At 41.9% G+C, this 19,859-nt stretch overlaps 1 protein-coding gene across 1 annotated transcript; it reads left to right on the top strand.

Moving 5' to 3' along the window:
- Window positions 1-10: 10 nt before the first annotated feature.
- On the top strand, window positions 11-10,425 carry SRGN (serglycin). The gene is made up of 3 exons (XM_008695966.2): window positions 11-167; window positions 6,227-6,374; window positions 9,612-10,425. Exons 1-3 carry the CDS (start codon window positions 92-94, stop codon window positions 9,847-9,849), a joined length of 462 nt encoding a protein of 153 aa, XP_008694188.2. The 5' UTR covers window positions 11-91; the 3' UTR covers window positions 9,850-10,425.
- The last annotated feature ends 9,434 nt before the right edge of the window (window positions 10,426-19,859 follow it).

The raw sequence follows: 19,859 nt of genomic DNA, 5'->3' as shown, positions 1-19,859 counted from the left end.
AACTTTTTCTAAAAGGGACAGAGTGCGCCCTGCTACATTTCCTCATCGCGGGGTCGGTGTGCAGGCAGCAGAACTAAGCAAGCTGGTCACCATGCAGCTACCCCAACAGGGCAGTAGGCTCGTCCTGGTTCTTGCCCTCCTCCTGGTTTCGGATTCTCCAGTTCAAGGTAAGACCCAGGAATCTTGTCCCCCCATCATCTTTGCAAGCCCTGGGGTCCACACAAATGATTATATTCACCTTAAAGTACAGAATGTATTATACTGTGGGAAAGGAGGCAAAGAGAAAGGATTTGGAGGGGAGCTGAACTCTTCAACGTGAGTTTGGTTAAGTTTGGTACCAAGAAAAATGAAACTCAGAGGCAGGTGTGGCCTCATAAACACCACAATTGAAACGCGCTGTTTTAATTTTGGATGAAAAGGTAGAGTTTATCAACTTTGAAAAACTCAAGAAAGGTCAACTGATGAGTCACTAAATTCTACCTCTGAAACTAATAATACACCGTAGGTTAATTAAATTGAATTTTAAATTAAAAAAAATTTTAAAGCTCCTGAAAGGAATATAGAAGATGACCCATGTGTCTGTGGGAGAAGACGGCATCGTGGAGTGTTTCGGAGTGTCTACCTGTCCCTAGGGGCGTACGTCAGTCCCAAGCGTGAATATGTTATGGCAGTGTCATAATTCTGCTAACAGTGGAAAATGATATATTTTAAAAGTCAGAGTAAATGTGTGTATTTTTCCTTTTTTTAAAAAAAATTTAGTTCTTAGTGAAAATTCAGTTATGGTTAGACGTAGTACAAAGCCTCTCAGTTTAAAGAGAGACCAGAGAATTGTAGTATTCGTGCTGTTGCTCAGAGACACATTACATTTGGAAATTTCTTGTTAGATTTCTCTATCATTTAGGGTTGTTTAGTCAGACCGAAACAACTTAAAATCCTTATGACTAAGACAACAGAAACGATCAGTTTGTAAGAAAAATACGGTTTCTTCTCCTTTGGTGAATAAGGGATCGCATCTAAAGAAGGCAGAAGGTCACGGCCTGATAAATAGATGGGACAATTTATAGTAGAAAATTATTTAAATTCCCCCAATTTGTACAGGAAACATTGACTTACAGTGACACACATGTCCTGGATTTGTTTCTTCGAAGTGACTTCTAGTTGTCTTGTTGTTTCTTCTGGTGGAAGTGAAATCGTTCAGATAATCTCAGATACATCCATTAAGTACTAGAAACTTATACAATAATTTTCTTCTTGTTTTTCAATTATTGAAGAAAATAACAGCAAATAATGTTGCTGAAACTTTTCTACTAATCTATGTATTTTTAAAATTTTTTAATAATCTATGTATTTTTTAAAGTATAAAACATTATTGGTTTTAAGAAACAGTCTTGGGTCTTTTAGGGAAAATCTTGAGCTTGATGAAATGATTCCCTGATGTGTTCTGACAAGATCCAGAGTAATGAGGGCTATATTTGTAGCACAAACGTGAGTGACCAGTTGGTGGAGGGGGTCCCCCCTGCCAGAGCTAAGACAGTCTTTACATATTCAAGATTTCCCCAAAATATCAAATTCCCCACTAAGATTCAGTGGGTAAAACTAGAATCGAAACAGAAACGTTCCTGGGTGCCTGGGTGGCTCAGGTCATGATCCCGGGGACCTGGGATCGAGCCCCACATGGGTTGCCTGCTCGTGAAGAGTCTGCTTCTCCCTCTCCCTCTGCCCCTGCTCATGCTCTCTCTCTCTCTCTCTCAAATAAATAAAATCTTAAAAAACAAAAACATTCCTTTTGTAGTAGGTATTCATCAGAAAGAAGTGAAGAAACCATTATGTAATTGTATGAAGTACTAGCGTTATATCATTACCTGGTAGGTTTAGCTCTTCGTTGGAAAAGGAACCAAAAAAGATAGAATGAATGAACTGAAAAACTAGGGTATTTCCAAAAGAGAAGTGCCCTTGGTGTTGGAATTAAGGGTTTATGCCCACATCAAATAAGAAGGGAAATAGATGTGCATCAAATAAGAAGGGAAATAGATGCCCACCCGTGGCTGTGCGTGTGTGAGAACCGCTCAAGGCGGCAATGCGCAGAGCCTCGCCACTATTTCCCAGACCTGCGTGTGATGCCAGATATGATTCCATAGCATTCTTTCTCCATCTTTTAAAAAATGTTTACTTAAACCATTGGTTTGACTGAACTGCTCAAACCAGGCTTTTGGCTTGCTTTTCCTGAACATATTCAAAACATCTTAGATTACTGCATGAGTTTACTAGGGCTGCACAGTACCCAGACTGGTGTGGCTTAACAGAAATGTATTTTCTCACAGTTCTGCTGGCTGGAAGTCCAAGATCAAGATGTCAGTGGGGCTGGTTTCATTCTGAAGCCTCCCTCCTTGCCTTGTAGAAGCCCATCTTCTGTCTGGGGGACTCAACTTAGGACCTCAACATTAAGAGTTGCTTGCTCTACTGAGCCAGCCACGCAGCCCAAGATTTTCTTTATTTAAAACAAAACACCTTGCTTTGACTACAGTAAACTTGCTACAAAGTTTACCGCTGAATTGAGGGTTAGAGAGGGGGAAATTGAAAGTAAACTTGGAACATTTATGGCTCATCAAACCACGCAAGGGTGGGGGAGCCTTATCTATCTTGCAGAACTGACTGTCCGGTAGGAAGCAACTCCAGCTTAGTGATGTCTGTTTCAGTGAAAACAATGAACAGAATGGTCTTTTATAACCCTGCCCCGCATGGCATTTTCTGCTTAAGTTTCTGCAACACACCTGTAGCAAATCTCCGGTAAGAATAGGAAATTGGTAAATTGTGATGATGTTGGGGAAAATTTGGTACTACAAAATAAAAAGATGCAGAGAGGAGCACCTGACTGGCTCCATTGGTAGAGCATGTGACTCTAGATCTCATGGTTGTGAGTTCAAACTCCGTGTTGGCCATGGGGCCTACTTTAATAAAATAAAAGTAAAAATATTTTTTTAAAAAATGCAGAGGGGGGCGCCTGGGTGGCTCAGTTGTTAAGCGTCTGCCTTCGGCTCAGGGCGTGATCCCAGAGTCCTGGGATCGAGCCCCGCATCGGGCTCCCTGCTCCGCTGGGAACCTGCTTCTTCCTCTCACACCCCCTGCTTGTGTTCCCTCTCTCACTGGCTGTCTCTCTCTCTGTCAAATAAATGAATAAAATCTTTAAAAAAAAAACCCTTAAAAATAAAAAAGTAAAAAAAAATGCAGAGGGATGACAGGAATAGCGTTCATTCACAGAAAACATTTTGGTAAAGCAGGACTAGCGACTCTGTGTGTGTGCTGGTGGCCAGTGAGGAAAAGGATTCTGAATAAAAACCATTCTTTTCCCTGGAATCCACCCCAAATTAACCAGCAGATCCAGCAGATGGGGGCTTCTGAGGAAGATAAACTTTGTGTCCACTAGCATTCTCCCTTTTATTTTTTTTTCAATTGCGGTAATCATAAGACGTTTCTCTCAAGCAAGATAGAGCCAAGGTAGTCCGGCAACAGCAGGGGCTGAGACTTCACGTCCCGCCAAAACCCTTCAACAGATAAGTCAGGAACTTTGTGTCTGTAACCACGCTTTTTTTTTTTTTTAACTGACTGAAAATGATCAGTCCCAAATTAGATAAACTTTTTTGGAAGGTGGGGGGACTTCTACTTTTGATTTCTTTATAAGTTTTTTAACAGCTTTATTGAAATAGCCTTCACAAACCATACTGTTCAACCATTTAAAGTGTATATAGTTCAGGGGTGCCTGGGCGGCTCAGTTGGTTAAGTTTCTGCCTTCGGCTCAGGTCAGGATCTTGGGATCGAGCCCCATGTCAGGCTTCCCGCTCGGCAGGGAGTCTGCTGCTCCCTCTCCCTCTGCCTGTTGCTCTCCCTGGCTTGTGCTCTCTCTCGATCACTCACTCACTCTCTCTCCCTCTTAAATAAATAAATATATAAATATATAAAATCTTAAAAAAATAAAGTGTACAGTTCAATGTTTTACAAAATTTAGATTCACAGATATATGCAGCTAGTCAATTTTAGAACATTTTCATCACCCCCCAAAAGAAGCCCTTCTTTTTTAAAAAAAAGATTTTATTTTTAAGTAATCTCTACACCCAATGTGGAGCTTGAACTTAAAACCCTGAGCTCAGGAGTCGCACGCTCCACCAACTGAGGCAGCCAGGCCCCCAAGAAGTCCCTCTATAAATTTCAAAAGCTGTGATTCTGAATTCTGGGGGGGGGGTGTATTTTAGAATTTCTTTTCACTAATTTGCCAAACTTGCATTTGTTATGCCAGTGAAAAGATATGGTCTTTCACCTGGATGCTTCCTCATAAAGTGTTAGTTTTACTTTTTCATTTAACTTCCTATCTATGCAAACATTACCTCGGTTTGATAGCACATCAGTTGCGTGTAAAAGAGAATACCTAGACCTACTCTGTCCAAAGCGATGGCCACCGAGCATTTGAAGTGTGGCAAGTCCAAACTGAAATGTGTTGTAAAGTGCAAAATATATACCAGATTTGGAGACTTACATGCAAAGAAAAATGTAAAATTTCATTAATAACTTTTATATTGTTTATATGTTAAGTGGCAATATCCGAATACATTAACTAAGTAAAATGTGTTGACATTGATTTCACTTGTCTCTTTTTACTTTTAAAAATACGGCTGCTAGAACATTGAAAATTCCATGGGTGGCTGTCTTAACGCAGGTGGACAGCACTGTTCTAGCCAGCACAGAGTGTGGAGCTGTCGCCCTCTGCTGGACATGTTGGATATATAGCCCACCCGCAATACCGGGCTTCTAGGTAGCAACTGAATGCGAAACTCAGGCGGCTTCAGGAAAGGATCAGAGAAGGAGAAAGAAAAATAAAGCGTATTAAATACCATGCACAAAGATTCTTGCTAGGTGTTTTACATACTTTTATCTCGTTTGAACGGGAACTTTTTGGGACACTATTATTCATCTTTGAAAGATGAGAAATTGAGAATCAGGTACTAAATGATAGAATGAATTTTATTTATTTATTTTTAAAGATTTTATTTATTTTTTTGACAGAGAGAGAGACAGCCAGTGAGAGAGGAAACACAAGCAGGGGGAGTGGGAGAGGAAGAAGCAGGCTCCCAGCAGAGGAGACTGATGCAGGGCTCTATCCCAGGACCCTGGGATCACGCCCGGAGCTGAAGGCAGAGGCTTAACAACTGAGCCACCAAGGCGCCCCTAGAATGAGTATTTAAATTCTGATCTCTATAAGCTGTCCACTAGCAGAGATTGGTCATTGTGGTCTTCCTCCTCATCAGAGAAACTAGCATTTAAAGAGCTCTGACCATGGTGCCAGGTGTTATTCTGAGAACCTAGCGTTTATATCTCATTATTAAATCTATTACTGTCTGCATTTCATGGATGAAAAAATTGAAACACAGGGAGGTTAAGTAAGTTGGGCAAGGGCACACAGCTAGAAAGGGGCAGACATTGGATGTTCTCTTGCTGCCTTACCTCCGGTCTCCAGGCAGTGACAGAACTAACCCATTTGGGACGACTGGCTGTCCCAGACCGGTGAGGAGCCTGCTTCTCCCTTTGCCCCTCCCTCACTCATGCTTGCACATTTTCTCTCTCTCTCTCTCAAAAATAAATAAATAAAGCTTCAAAGGATATGCAGTAAAGTCAGTATCCTTCCTTCCACTGTCTTCTGCCTACCAATTCCCTCACAGAGGCAGTTTGTTTCGTATCTGTTCAGAGGTTCAAGCTACATAGATGTAAGCATATATGTAAATATAGTCTTAAAAACACAAACACGCGCAGATGTTAACACAATGCACAGTGTTCCTTATTTTTTTTTTTAACTTAATCTACCCTGGAGAATCTGTATCAGTATCCAGAGAGCTGTCTCATTTTTTTTTTTTTAGTAGATTTATTTACTTACTTTTTAGAGAAGTGAAGCTTTCACAGCTCACCAGTAGCAGAGCTGGGATGTTACTCTGGGTAGCTAATTGCCAAAGCCTATTCTAACCTTAAACTCTGGGCTGCTTTTTAGGGTTGTTGTGAGGACAATGTATATAAAAGGCTGGCACACAGTGGGTACTCTTGTTATATTTATAGTCATAAAACCTGCCCACACCTTACCTTCTGCCAAATTTAGAATCAATTGAATCAAAAATCCTTAGGGACAGAGTGATTAGAAGTGGTGTAAGAGATACTTATGAACCACGTGGGTTCCTTGTGTGGACAGGTTCTCCTGTGCGGAAAGCCAGGTACCAGTGGGTACGCTGCAGTCCTGACAGTAATTCTGCAAACTGCATTGATGAAAAGGGACCGATGTTCAACCTACTTCCTGGTGAATCCAACAGAATCCTTCCTCCGAGGACAGACCCTTCTTCGTAAGTGAACTTTCTCTGATTTTACTTTCACCAGCCTCTGTTGAGATCTTGGCTTGGAGATGGGAGCGTTGTCAAGAGTGTTCTTCTTCAAGCTCTTGCTTTGATGGTTGGTTTTCACTGCACAGGACATGGTAAAACAGGACTGTGTTTACTGGCATATGAGATGTGCAAGAATGCGTGATTCATCTATGCTTTTGCAAGGTCTTTTTGTGGGGGCAGAGGCAAAAATTGAGCACTTTTCACCAACAAGTATTGGAAATGATCGGACATTATTGTATTTATGTAAGTAGAGCACATTAGACACTGAAATCCAATAGAAGTCTGTCAACTGAATGGATAAACAAAACATAGTATATCCCTAAAGTGGACTATTATTTGGCCAAAAGAAGGAACAGAGTACTGATACATGCTACCACATGGATGAATCCTGAAAACATCATGCAAAGTGAAAGAAACCAGACACAAAAAGCCACATATTGCATGATTCTATCGATATGAAATGTCCAGAGTAGGAAATCCATGGAGGTGGGAAATAGATGCGTGGTCACTGGGGGCTGGAGGAGAGAGAGTGGGGAGGGGTGATAAAAATGTCCTGATATGAGACGGTAGTGATTAAACAAAAGAAATCAGGGAAAGGCAGAATAAATGGCCAAGACTTGTCAAAGAGAAAGCCAAACCTCTTCTTGATCAAATAAAACCTGCTTTAAACTTGCTAAAAAGATCCAGCGGGAATTCATAAGTAACCAAAATGGCATTGTCTTAGAATCAACGATCTCAGTGAATATCAAAGTTATATAACATGCAGCAAAACCGTGTTATGAAAAGGATTATCATAAAAGGTTTAATCCTTAGACTTAGAGGATTAAACCTAGAAAATCACTCTCCTCGAAGCCGGGTAAATCATCACGCCCAAACCAGGTAAGGCTATCATCCCTCGGAGGGTCCCAGTGATTCTCTTCATCAATGGCATTCATTGCGTGAGAGATGTCATCACCAGCCTCAAAATGCCACTCCCTTGCTTCCACGTTTAGTCCACAGCATTAAGCCTGAAACGGATTTTGTAGTGTCCGCCATGACTTTAACTCAGGAGTTTCCATAGTAATTCATTTAAATCTAAATGTTAGATTTCTCCAAAACAACTATTTTACACCATTTCTTCTCTTCTTCAATCTCTTTGCTCTTCCCCTTTACTCAGCCAGGAAAGTTTTCTTCTTACTCTCACACTCCTGACACTTATGAATGAACAGTCCCTGCTCTGCTATTGGTCCTGGGCCCTTTTGCCCTCCTATCCATCTTTCTTTTCCCTTCTTGCTCTGTATTGGGTGAGGGGTGAGGGCTCATCCCATGGTCTGCCTTTCTTAGGCTCCCAGGTCTGTGGCTGAGTTTGGCCAATGGGAGGTGCGGGAGGGAGACCGGGAAGCATGGGAGGCAGAGAGACCAGGATGTGCCTTCTCAGTCCCTGCCTTGGGTGGCACTCTGGCCAGGCAGTGTCTCATCCATGGCTTCAGCTCCCGCCAGAAGCTGGGCTCAGGTAACACCACCTTCTTCCATGGCCCCTTTAGCCCCGAGAGAGAAGTATTTCCTTACCGTCGCTCATCTCTGAGTTTCCTCGCTATCCCCTAGTTGGCTTCACTTCTCTGGGACGTCAGTTCTGCGATTACTCCTGAGCCCAGTATCTTCTTCCATCCGTGTGCAGACATTCTTTAGTGTCTTGTACAGTTGGGTAAAATCTCTTCTTTGACTCTGCATCCTTTCCAGCCATTGCCCTGTTCTCTGCTCCTCTTCCCAGTAACACACACTGAAAGGGATGCTTCCTGTCTTCCCACTCCTCCTCCCCTTCTGTTTGAACTTCTGTTCCCACCTTCTACTCAGAATGCTTCTTAAGGTCACAAATACTCCTGCTTATCACATCCACTGTTTACTTCTCTTCTTCTCTCCTTACTCAACTTCTTAATTACCTTCAAAAACAGTTGACCGCCCTCCCCACCCCCCTTCTCCCGCTTTGAAATGCTTTCTTCTCTGGGCTTTCATGGTCCCACCTAATCTTGAGTTTTCTTCTACTTCCCTGATTGTTCTTTCTCTTTTGTTCAATATTTAATATGTTGGTGTGGCCCTAGCTCTGTCCTGGGGCTCTTCTCTATCTGCATGCTTTTTTTTAGGTGACCATATCCTGTTCTATGGCTTCCACTGTGCGTGCGCATGTGCACGTGTGCGTGCGTGCGTATGGAACCACCAAGCTGTGTTTCCGGCCCGGATCCCTTTTCCTGACCTCACAGTCTAAACTAACCCCGTGGTCACCGTCTATTACATTAGTCTGTTTCACTCCTCTGCATGGCATTTAGTACCGCCTCATGTTTTCCTGATTTATTCGCTTGTTATTGTCTGTCTCCCCCAACAAGTTCTAATTTTCTTGAGCAGGGACCTCATCTGTCAGTCCCCATTCTATCCCAGGCACTTAGAACAGGGATCAGATGTTCAATATTTACTGAATGCATGCATGAATGAAGCTCTAATCTGTTATATGGCCTGTGGTTCATTTTTTTCCTGGAAAAAAATGACCCATGGACTATGAAACTAAATTTTTGTCTCTGATACTTAGTTGCCTTGTTCTACCACTGAGGGGGTAACACCATTGCTCTGGTCTTTGGTGCTGAGTGGACTTCTAACCACCAACTGACCCCTTCTCAATGAATACACTTACTTTTCTGAGAGGAAATTGCATTAGTTAATTGGTGGCAAACATAATGCTTAACTTATTACAAAGAATTTCTTAAGAATGAGTTTCGTGGAAGCACTGTGAATTATTAGAAGTTTTGTAGAAATTTTAAATTAGGAAAAAATGTCATCTATCTAGGCTGTCTTACACTTGTTTGTCCTTTCTTTAGTGGAAGAAAATGGGAAAGGCATCTTAAAAAAAAAAAAACTCCTTAAGTAAATTTACTAAACATAGGATTACTATGCTAGCGATAAGAAAAGTAGCACTGTTTATTATGAGTCTGCAATGCATAGACGTTGATCGATAAATGCAATGAGTTAAGTACAGTAAGTGTAGGCAAACATGTAGGAAGGTCTGATTTGTTTTTTGTTGTAAAGTCCTGAGTAACTGGGAAACTTTTAACTTTTAATTTGAGCAACTGGGAGACTGCATTAGTTTTCTATCTTAAAACATTTATTAATGATTATCTTCCTTATGTCTCAAACTTTACCATTTTTTTTCTTTCATTTTTCTGTCTTCAGAATGACAAGATCCCAGAACTGGAATGATGTCTTCCCTCTTTCTGAGGACTACTCTGGTTCTGGCTCTGGATCTGGAAGTGGTTCTGGAAGTGGCTTCTTAACTGAAATTGAACAGGAATACCAACCAGTAGATGAAAACAGTGCATTTTATTACAACTTCAGGCCTCTCAAGAGAAATCTGCCATCAGACAACCAGGACTTGGTCCAAGATGGACCAGAAGGAGATTTTATTATGTAAAAGGAGAGGGTTTCCTATCTGCATGTCAGACAATGCATTCAGTATATTTTATGTACCATAGTTAAATGGTTAATTTTGGAACAAAAAGTTTTACAGAAATTTTAAAACATCTGAAAAAGAAGTTTAGGTTTTATCACCTTTTTTTCCTCGTGAATTCTTAAAGCTTCCTTTATCCTATTGTCCTGGAAGATACCTGTATTTCCTTTGTATCATATTCAGCCAACATCACTATGAAATTAGCTGGACCACCCATGTCTATAAAATTGCTTTGAAGAATAAATTATACTGTTTTTTTACAGTTTGAGAAGCAGAATGACAGGCAGTATTTCATATCTAAGTCTTCAGAAACCTGACTATTTGATTGTGAATTATAGATATGCCTCTTTTCTTATGAAAAACTCAGATGAAACACATGGTGAATTGATAGAGTGGGTATTTGACAAGTCCAGTGTAAAGTGTATTGCTCTCATGTTACCATTGGATGTGTTTGTATTGCTGGTGGACATTGTTGAGAAGTATGATTGCTGTTATGATTAGAAACTGAAGACCCAAATTAAAGCATAATTGTGCTCTCAATACTTGATACTGCTTTACTTTTTTTCCCTCGATATCTGTGTATTTTCAAATCTTACCCTATTAAAGCAGAACTATAATCAATGTGTTAAGCTGTCTGGGATCTCTTGTTCTAAACTCAGTAAGTATTTATTTTTGTTCAGATGTTTCTAGAAGTCTTATCAACAAAATATCTGTAAGATTTTTTTACAAAGCAAATTTTGTAACTAGAATCAAATCCTATTCACTAGCAAATCAAACAATTATGGTAGAGCAAAATGCTTATTCCTGTCCAAGCACTTCCTCTTCTTGAAGGCTTTTCCCATCTCTGTTCCCCTGAGCTCTGAAAAGCTTGTCGGCATCATTGTCATGAATCCTGTTCTGCACTGTCCAGATCACCTCTTCAGAACGGAGGACTTAAATCAATCTCTGCTGAAAAGAGCCACCTTGTCCAAGGCCACACCCTTTCCCAGGGCAGCCTGCATCTGATGACTGGTTCGTGTGAATGTATGAATGCCAGGCACTTCCCCCGAACTTGGGGTAATGCAGAAGGGCCATCGCAGATTTCGAGCTCCCTGACAGGTCAGCCAACGCTTCCTTGGGACCGCTTTGCAGTGCAGTTTCTTCCTCTACTTAGTCTTGCTTCCTTCCATTCCCCTTCCAGATATCCTATCCTGAGAGTGCTCCCTTAGAAACTTCCTGCATTGCTCCGTGGAGAATCCAACCTGTGACAGTTGGTGCCAGGAGGGGTAGAAGGCAGATGCGAAAATGGGGTTTGGGGGCACCTGCGTGGCTCAGTCAGTTAAGTGTCTGCCTTTGGCTCAGGTCATGATCTTGGGGTCCTGGGATTGAGCCCCAGTTCGGGCTCTCTGCTCAACGGGGAGTCTGCTTCTCCCTCTCCTTCTGCCATGCATTCCCCCCTGCCCCCCACAGCTTTCCGGCATGCCTCAGAGACCCTGCAGGGTCGGTTCCAGACCACCACCCTAAAGTGAATAGTGCAATAAAGTGAGTCAAATGAATTTTTTGGCTTCCCATTCCATATAAGAGTTATGTTTATACCCTAGTCTATTAAGGATGCTATAACGTTGTGTCTACAGAAACAATGTACGTACCTTAATTTAAAAATATTTCATTACTAAAAAGTGCTATCCATCCTCTTTCAGTGAATCATAATCCTTTTGCTAGTGAGGTGTCTTGCCTCGATGCTGATGCCTGCTGACCGATCAGGGTGGTGGTTGCTGAAGGTTGGGGCGACTGCCGCAATTTCTTAAAAGAAGACAATTTTGCCACATCGATGGACTCCTCCTTTCATGGACGATGTCTCTGTAGCACGTGATGCTGTTGGATAGCAGAACTTCTTTCGAAACCGGAGTCATCCTCTCCAGCCCTGCCCCTGCTTTATGAACTGAGTGGATGGAATAATCTAAATCCCTTGTTGTCACTTCAGCCGTCTCCACCAGGAGCAAACTCCATCTCCAGAAACCACTTGCTTTGCTGATGCATAAGAAGCAGCTCCTAGACTGTTCAAGTTTGGCCATGAGATTGCAGCCACGCAGGCCCAGCTCCAGGCTCTGCTTCTCGTTCTAGTTCTCTTGCTGTTTCTGCCACGTCTGCAGTTAGTTCCTCCACTGACGTCTCCAGCCCCTGAAAGTCTTCCATGAGGGTCAGAATCAACTTCTTCCACATCCCTCCCTATTCAGGTTGACATTTTGACCACTTCCTATGAATCATGAATGTTCTTAATGGCATCTAGAATGGTGAATCCTTTCCAGAAGGTTTTCCATTTACTTTGTGCAGATTCATCAGAGGATCACTATCTATGGCAGCTAAAGCCTTAAGAAATATATTTGTTTAAATAATAGGACTTTCAAGTGTAAATGACTCCTTGATCCAGGTCTGTGGGATGGATGTTGTGTGATGCATAAAAATAACATGAACCTCGTACATCTCCTCCAGAGCTCTTGGGTGACCCACTGCCTTGTCAATGAGCAATCACATTTTGAAATATTTTTTTTCTAAGCAAGTAGGTCTCAACAGTGAGCTTAAAATATTTACTAAACCATGTTGTGAACAGATGTGGTATCATCTAAGCTTTGTTCCATACACAGAGCATAGGCAGAGTACGTTTAACATAATTTTTAAGGGCACTAGGACTTTTGGAATGGTAAATGAGCACTGGCTTCAAATGAAAGCCACCAGGTGCATTCACCCCTAACAAAAGAATCAGTCGGTGCTGTGAAGCTTTGAGCCAGGCATTGACTTTGCTCTGGTTGTGGAAGTCCTAGATGGCATCTTCTTCCAGTAGAAGGCTGTTTTCTTTATACTGAAAATCTGTTATTGAGTGTAGCAGAATGATCTCAGCTGGATCTTCTGGAGAAACTGCTGTAGCGTCTACATCAGCACTTGCTGCCTTACCTTGTACTTTTTTTTTCTTTGAGAGAGAGAGAGAGTCTTAAGCAGGCTCCATGCCCAGTGCATGAGCCTGACTTGGGGCTCAATCTCACAACCCTTGAACCGAAATCAAGAGTTGGACGCTTAACTGACTGAGCCACCCAGGAGCCCCCTCACCTTGCATTTCTATGTTATAGAGACAGTTTCTTTCCTTAAACCTCAAGAACCAACCTCTGCTAGCTTCAAACTTTTCTTCTGCAGCTTCCTCCCCTCTCTGGTCTTCACAGAATTGAAGAGAGTCAGGGCCTTGCTCTGGACTGGGTTTTGGCTGAAGGGAATGTTGTGGCTGGTTTGATCTATCCAGACCACTCAAACTTTCTCCATATTGGCATAAGGCTATTTTGCTTTCTTATCATTCATGTGTTCACTAGAGTACCACTTTCCGTTTCCTTCAAGAACTTTCCCCTTGTATTCACAGCTTGGCTAACTGTTTGGTGCAAGAGGCCTAGCTTTCAGCCCACCCAGGTTTTCAACATGCCTTCCTCACTAAGCTTAATCATTTCTAGCTTTTGATCTAAAGTGAGAGACATGCACCTCTTTCTTTCACTTGAATGCTTCGAGGCCATTGTAGGGTTGTTAACTGGCCTAATTTCAATATTGCTGTGTCTCAGCGTATAGGGAAGCTGGAGGAGGCAGAGAGACAAGGAATAGCCTGGTGGGTGGAGCAGTCAGAATACACACAACATTTATTTATTTATTTATTTATTTATTTATTTATTTATTTTTAAGATTTTATTTATTTATTCGACAGAGATAGAGACAGCCAGCGAGAGAGGGAACACAAGCAGGGGGAGTGGGAGAGGAAGAAGCAGGCTCATAGCGGAGGAGCCTGACGTGGGGCTTGATCCCATAATGCCGGGATCATGCCCTGAGCCGAAGGCAGACGCTTAACCGCTGTGCCACCCAGGCGCCCCCACACAACATTTATTGATTAAGTTTGCCATCTTTTATATGTGCAATTTATGATACCCCAAGACAATTAGAATAGTAACATCAAAGATCACTGATCACAGATCACCATAACAAATACAATAATAATGAAAATATTGTGAGAATTACCAAAATGCGACACAGAGATACAGAGTGAGCAAACACTGTTGAAAAAATGGTGCCAATAGACCTGTTCAGTGCAGGGTTGCCACAAAGCAATTTCTAAAAAACACAATACCTGCAAATTGCAAGAAAGTGAAGCACAATAGGGTGGTTATGCTTGTATTGAGAAACTCTCTTCCGCAGTAGAAGGGTAGAAGAAGCTGAGAACCAGGCCCGTGATGTAGTCCGAAGACTAGCAGAGTTCAAGAATGTTAAATTGTCGACCTAGCCAAGCCTGTTATGTAAAGTCAGGGCCCTGATTAGGAGAAAATGGGACCCGGAGAGAAGACATCTAGGTTGATACATTCAGATCTTGATGCCCCAGATTCCCTCAAGCCCTCTGAACTTAAGAAGAGGCTCACTCCTTAAGAACTAATGCTTTCCTCTGACTTGAAGATGATTAAGAGGCATGTGCCCTCAATACCACATGGATGGGCCCTCAAGGTCTATCCTCAACTTCCCTCCTAGCCATGAGGTCAATAATGAAGGTTACAAAAAAATGAACGGGGAAACATCAGGCCTGCAAGAAAGAAAGGTAGTATACTCTGAAGGTTCTGCAGAACCCAGCCATCATGTAATTGAGCAGCTGAGACCGTGAATATGGGACTTAATTCCAAGAGTGCTAGATGATGGGATAGAAGTAAAACATAACGTAGGATAAAGTAGTGTTTACCAATCTAGAAGTACTGTTCTGGGATCCAGGTTTTAACACCCCAGCAAGAACTCCAGAAGGTGTTGATGCACTGCTACAAAGGCTCTCAGAAGCTGGAAGAAAGTGACGACCCTTCTCAAGTGGAGTAGAAATGCTGCAACTGTCATGGCGGGCGGTGGAAGAAGCATGAAAAGGTTGGAGGAAATGAGCATGTTACATGGACAGACTGTAAGCCTTGAAAAGTCACCAGATGACTTTGTTCTGCAGGAGGCCAAAGCAATAAAGAATAGGCTGGTGAGACAGACAACATGTGTGAGCTATCGGTAGTCGCTCTCCTCTGAAGGGCAGTGTTAATGGCACAGGTGTTGCTTATAGGACTGAGCTCACTAATCTCAATGGGAATGAGAAGATAACAAAATAATAGAGGCCACGTGGTAGTGCTCAACCATCAGAAGCCAGGCAGTGCAATTACACCATAGGCAACAAGGTCAGAATGGAATCCAGGGGAGCTTGGTGGGCAAAGAGTTACGGAAACGTCATCTCTAGTGGTAAGGTAGTTCGTAAGGGTTCTGCATCCAGTTGTGCGCTTGGGGGGTGGTGTGTGTGTGTCAACACCAACTAGCAAGTCACACACACACACACACACACATGCACACAGTAGACTATTACCCAGTTGTAAAAAGGAATGCAGGCCTGGGGCGCCTGGGTAGCTCAGTCAGTTGAGCATCTCTCTCTGGGTTTTGGCCTCAGGTTGTGATCTCAGGGTTGTGGGATCAAGCCCCATGTCAGGCTCCACGCTCAGTGGGGAGTCTGCTTGGGATTCTCTTTCTCTCCTTCTCCCTCTGTCTCTTCCCCACTTGTGTGTGCTCTCTCCCTCTCAAATAAACAAAATCCCTTTTAAAAAAGATTTTATTTATTTATTTGAGAGAGAGGGGGTGAGAGAGAGAGCATGAGTAGGGGCAGAGGGAGAGGGAGAAGCAGATTCCCTGCTGAGCAGGGAGCTTGACGTGGGGCTCCAACCCAGGACCCCTGGGATCATGACCTGAGCTGAAGGTAGATGCTTAACCGACTGAGCCACCCACGTGCCCCTAAAATACATAAAGAAAGAAAGAAAGAAAGAAAGAAAGAAAGAAAGAAAGAAAGAAATCTTGCCATTTGCAACAACATGGATGGACCTAAAGGGTATTATGCTAAGTGAAATAAGTTAGACAGAGAAAGACAAATACTGTATGATATCACTTGCATGTGGAATCTAAAAACAAAACAAAACAGAAACAGATGTAAATACAGAGAACAAACTGGTGGTTGCCAAAGGGAAAGGGGTGAAGGGATGGGTGAAATAGGTGAAAGGGATTAAGAAGAACACACTTCCAGTTATAAAACAAATAATTCACACGGATATAAAGTACAGGGTAGGGAATATAATCAATAACATTGTAATAACTTTGTAAGGTGACAGATGATAACTACATTTATTGCAGTGAGGATTTCATCATACATACAAATGTTGAACTGGTATGTCATACACTTGAAACTAATATAATATTGTATGTAAACTGTACTTCAATTAAAAATATATGTATTGTTGGGGTGCCTGGCTGGCTCAGTTGGTAGAACATGATCTCTTGATCTCAGGGTTGTAAGTCGGAGCCTGACATTGGATGAAAAGATTACTTACTAATAAAATCTTAAAAAATATGTATGTATTGAAAGTCATTATGATATAATAAAATAAAAGAGCTGTGAGAGGAAATGCTCCCTGCGGGCAGAGCTTTGGGTAGTGTACCTGGTTATTTACTCCGTGTGGAAAGAGAAGTAGCCTAAGATTAGAATATTTACAGTTTCATGGGTGGTGGTGAGTGTTCTGATCAGGGGCCTAAAACAGGAAGATTGTATAGTGGGGATTGAGAAGTCTGGGGTAAAGGCATGTGAATGGCTTAAAATCAGCTACAGAGTGTGAAAATCTTTGTTATCAAATGGTAGTGCCCATCAGAAGCATTCATCACAGAAGAAGCATTAAACAATCAGGTAGCTAAATGGCTTGGGCAGATGACAGTCAGCTTCTGTCATCAGCCACCCTAATGCTGGCACAATAAATTCACGAAGGAGTAGCCATAACGGCCGGGACAGAGGGTGTGCGTGGGCTCCCACCGACCAAGGCTGATCGAGCTCCTGAAGCTGCCAAGCGTCCCATCTGCTACCAGCTGAGCTCATGCTGTGTCACTGCTAGGGCCCCATTCTTCAAGGAGACCTCTGTGGCAAGTTGACTATCTTAGGCCCCTTCCATCCTGGGGGGCTAGAGATTTGTTCTAATAGGAACAGACATGTATTCTAGGTATGGATTTGCCTTTCTTACCCACAGGGCCTCCAGCAACATCAATATCTAAGGGCTTACAGAACGCTTGATCCACAAGCATGATTGCATCAAACCAAAGGACCCACTTCACGGCAAAGAATTCACAGTAGCACATGACGATGGGATCCACTGGTTCTATCATGTATCACGTCCCCTAAATGCCACTAACACGATAGAACGATAGCCTGTTGAAGGTACAGCCAAGATACCACCTTCAATACAATACATTGAGGTTGGGATACCAACTTCTAGGATACAGTATATGTGCTAAATCAATAAACTTGATATTGTGCTGGGTCTGTCATATGTAGAATACATGGTTCCAGGAACCAAAAAGTGGAAGTAGGATAGGACATAATTAACATCAAACCCACTCGGGGAATTTGTGCTTCCCATCCCTATAACTCTGTGTTTTGCAGATTTAGATGTTACAGCTCCTTAGGGGAAACTTCTTCACCAGGGGACATAATTAGAATCCTACTGAACTTTAAGCTATGGCTGTTATCATTCAGGTAGTTTCCAATTCCGCACAGTTGTTGATCCTAAGAACACCCCCTGATAAACTTGCTCTGTGAATTTGGTCTTCTCATAGAACCCAACTCATAGAAAGTATCTTTATAGCACTTCACTTTTGGTGACAGTTGTTAAGTTATATCCGGATCTTTCCATTAATAAATCTACCTGTGATTATTTAACAGGAACTTGGTGAGTTTTTATGCTCAGTAGGGTGTTACTGTCATGAGACCTATTTTTTGGCTCTCGTAACTAGTATAGCAGAGGGGAAAAGGCATGTTTTAGAAAATACACATACTGCTTTGTGTTTTCTATTTAAGTGTTATGTTTTATACATTTGAAGAAAGAATATAGTCTAGGTTGACTTTTTTTGTAGCTCCAAGTTTTTATTTAAAAATTTTTTTAAAGGTTTTATTTATTTATTTGTCAGAGAGAGAGAGAGAGAGAGAGAGAGACAGTGAGAAAGCACAAGCAGGGGGAGCGGCAGGCAGAGGGAGAAGCAAGGGCTCTCCACCGAGCAAGGAGCCCGATGTGGGACTCGATCCCAGGACCCTGGGATCATGACCTGAGCTGAAAGCAGATGCTTAACCGAATGAGCCACCCAGGTGTCCCAATAAACATAGGTTATTATCATTATCTATATTATACGTTAACAATATTTGCCCATAAGGTTGTGGTAAAGATCAAATGAGGCAATAGATGATATAGGGTTAGTTCAGTGCCTGGCACGTAGTAAGCCCCTAACACAATTATAATCATGAAAACATGTGTTAGAGCTACTTCATAAGATTATTTTAAAGATTCCACCTACGGGCCAGGTACTGTGCTAGGGGCTGGAGATACAGAAGGAAACAAAGACATACAAGTTAGCCTTTGTCCTTGAGTTTAGAGTCTCACAGAGATTGAATGAGAATGAATGTGTCAGTTTTGCCTGACACAAAGGAAGGTAGATAAGTGGAAGTAAATATTCTCAGGCACATAAGGGAAGTAGGACCCACGTAGGTTTTTTTCTAACTCTTACTCTTTTACCTTTGGGGGTCTATTTGTCAATAATTTGTCATAATTATGGGGCTTTTTGGAGGGGGAGGCATTAGGATTTCTTCTAATTTGTACTTTTGAGTAATTAATTCTTGGTCACTTTTTCTCATATTATACAATCAACAAAAACCTACAAAGAATCAAGGCACCAGGAATAAACAGTTAAGAGTACTCACAATGAGGGCGCCTGGGTGGCTCAGTTGGTTAAGCGTCTGCCTCTTGATTTCAGCTCAGGTCGTGATCTCAGGGTCATGAGATTGGCCCCCTTGTCAGGCTCTGTGCTCGGCGTGGAGTCTGTTTGAATTCTCTCCCTCCCTCTCCTTCTCTGCACCCCCCCCCCGGCCAAATAAATAAATAAATAAAATCTTATAAAAAACAGTACTCACAATGTAGAGGGGGAAACACATAAGTAGCTATAAAACATTTTACATTATAGGTATTTTCCCAAATCTATAATAATTACAAACAAAAAACTAAGGTAGCAAAGACAATGATTGATTTTGCAAAAGCTTTTTGTCTCCATTCCCTCAGCAAGTAGTCTGTTTTATCATTGGAGTCACGGCTTAAAATATTAATACAATTGATCTTTCAGAACTCTGTCTTCTTAGGTTTATACTAACCCAGGGTTTCTCAGCTTTAGCATTACTGACATTTTGGACAGGATCCGTCTTTGTTGTAGGGGCTGCCCTGTGCTTGTAAGGTGCTGAGCAGCGTTTCTGATTTCAGTAGCACTCCTACAGACCTGACCATCAAAAATGTCTCCAGATATTGGCAAATGCCCATTAGGGAGAAATACCCCCTCTTCTTGAGAACCACTGCACTAAACCAATGATTATTTTTGGACTTAAGTCTTATCAGTTATGTTTCCAGCTTATAATGATATAGTATGATCTATCGTTTATCATTGGTCCATAGAAACTTGGAACTTTACTATCACAATCATGTGGCTAGTTGGTACGTGATTTGTTACAGAGGAAATTACCTCAGTGATTTATGTACAAATCTACATTGTATTTATTTATTTTATTTATTTTATACATTTTTAAAGATTTTATTCATCTGACAGAGAGAGACACAGTGAGAAAGGGAACACAAGCAGGGGGAGTGGGAGAGGGAGAAGTAAGCCACCCTCCCCCCCCAAGAAGGGAGCCTGAACCCTGGGATCATGACCTGAGCCGAAGGCAGATGCTTAATGACTGAGCCACCCAGGCGTCCCCAAAATCTACATTTTAAATGTTTATATGTTGATTACCGGATGTTTTCTTTTTTTTTTTTTTTAAAGATTTTATCTTTTTTTCTTTTTAAAGAGTACTTATTGTATGATTCCATTACTGTGACATTACAGAACACTCAAAG

This window comes from Ursus maritimus, unplaced genomic scaffold (genome assembly GCF_017311325.1).
Source record: "Ursus maritimus isolate PB19 unplaced genomic scaffold, ASM1731132v1 scaffold_7, whole genome shotgun sequence".
In the NCBI taxonomy this organism is placed as follows: Eukaryota; Metazoa; Chordata; class Mammalia; order Carnivora; family Ursidae; genus Ursus; species Ursus maritimus.
This window is presented reverse-complemented; position numbering and strand designations above follow the sequence as displayed.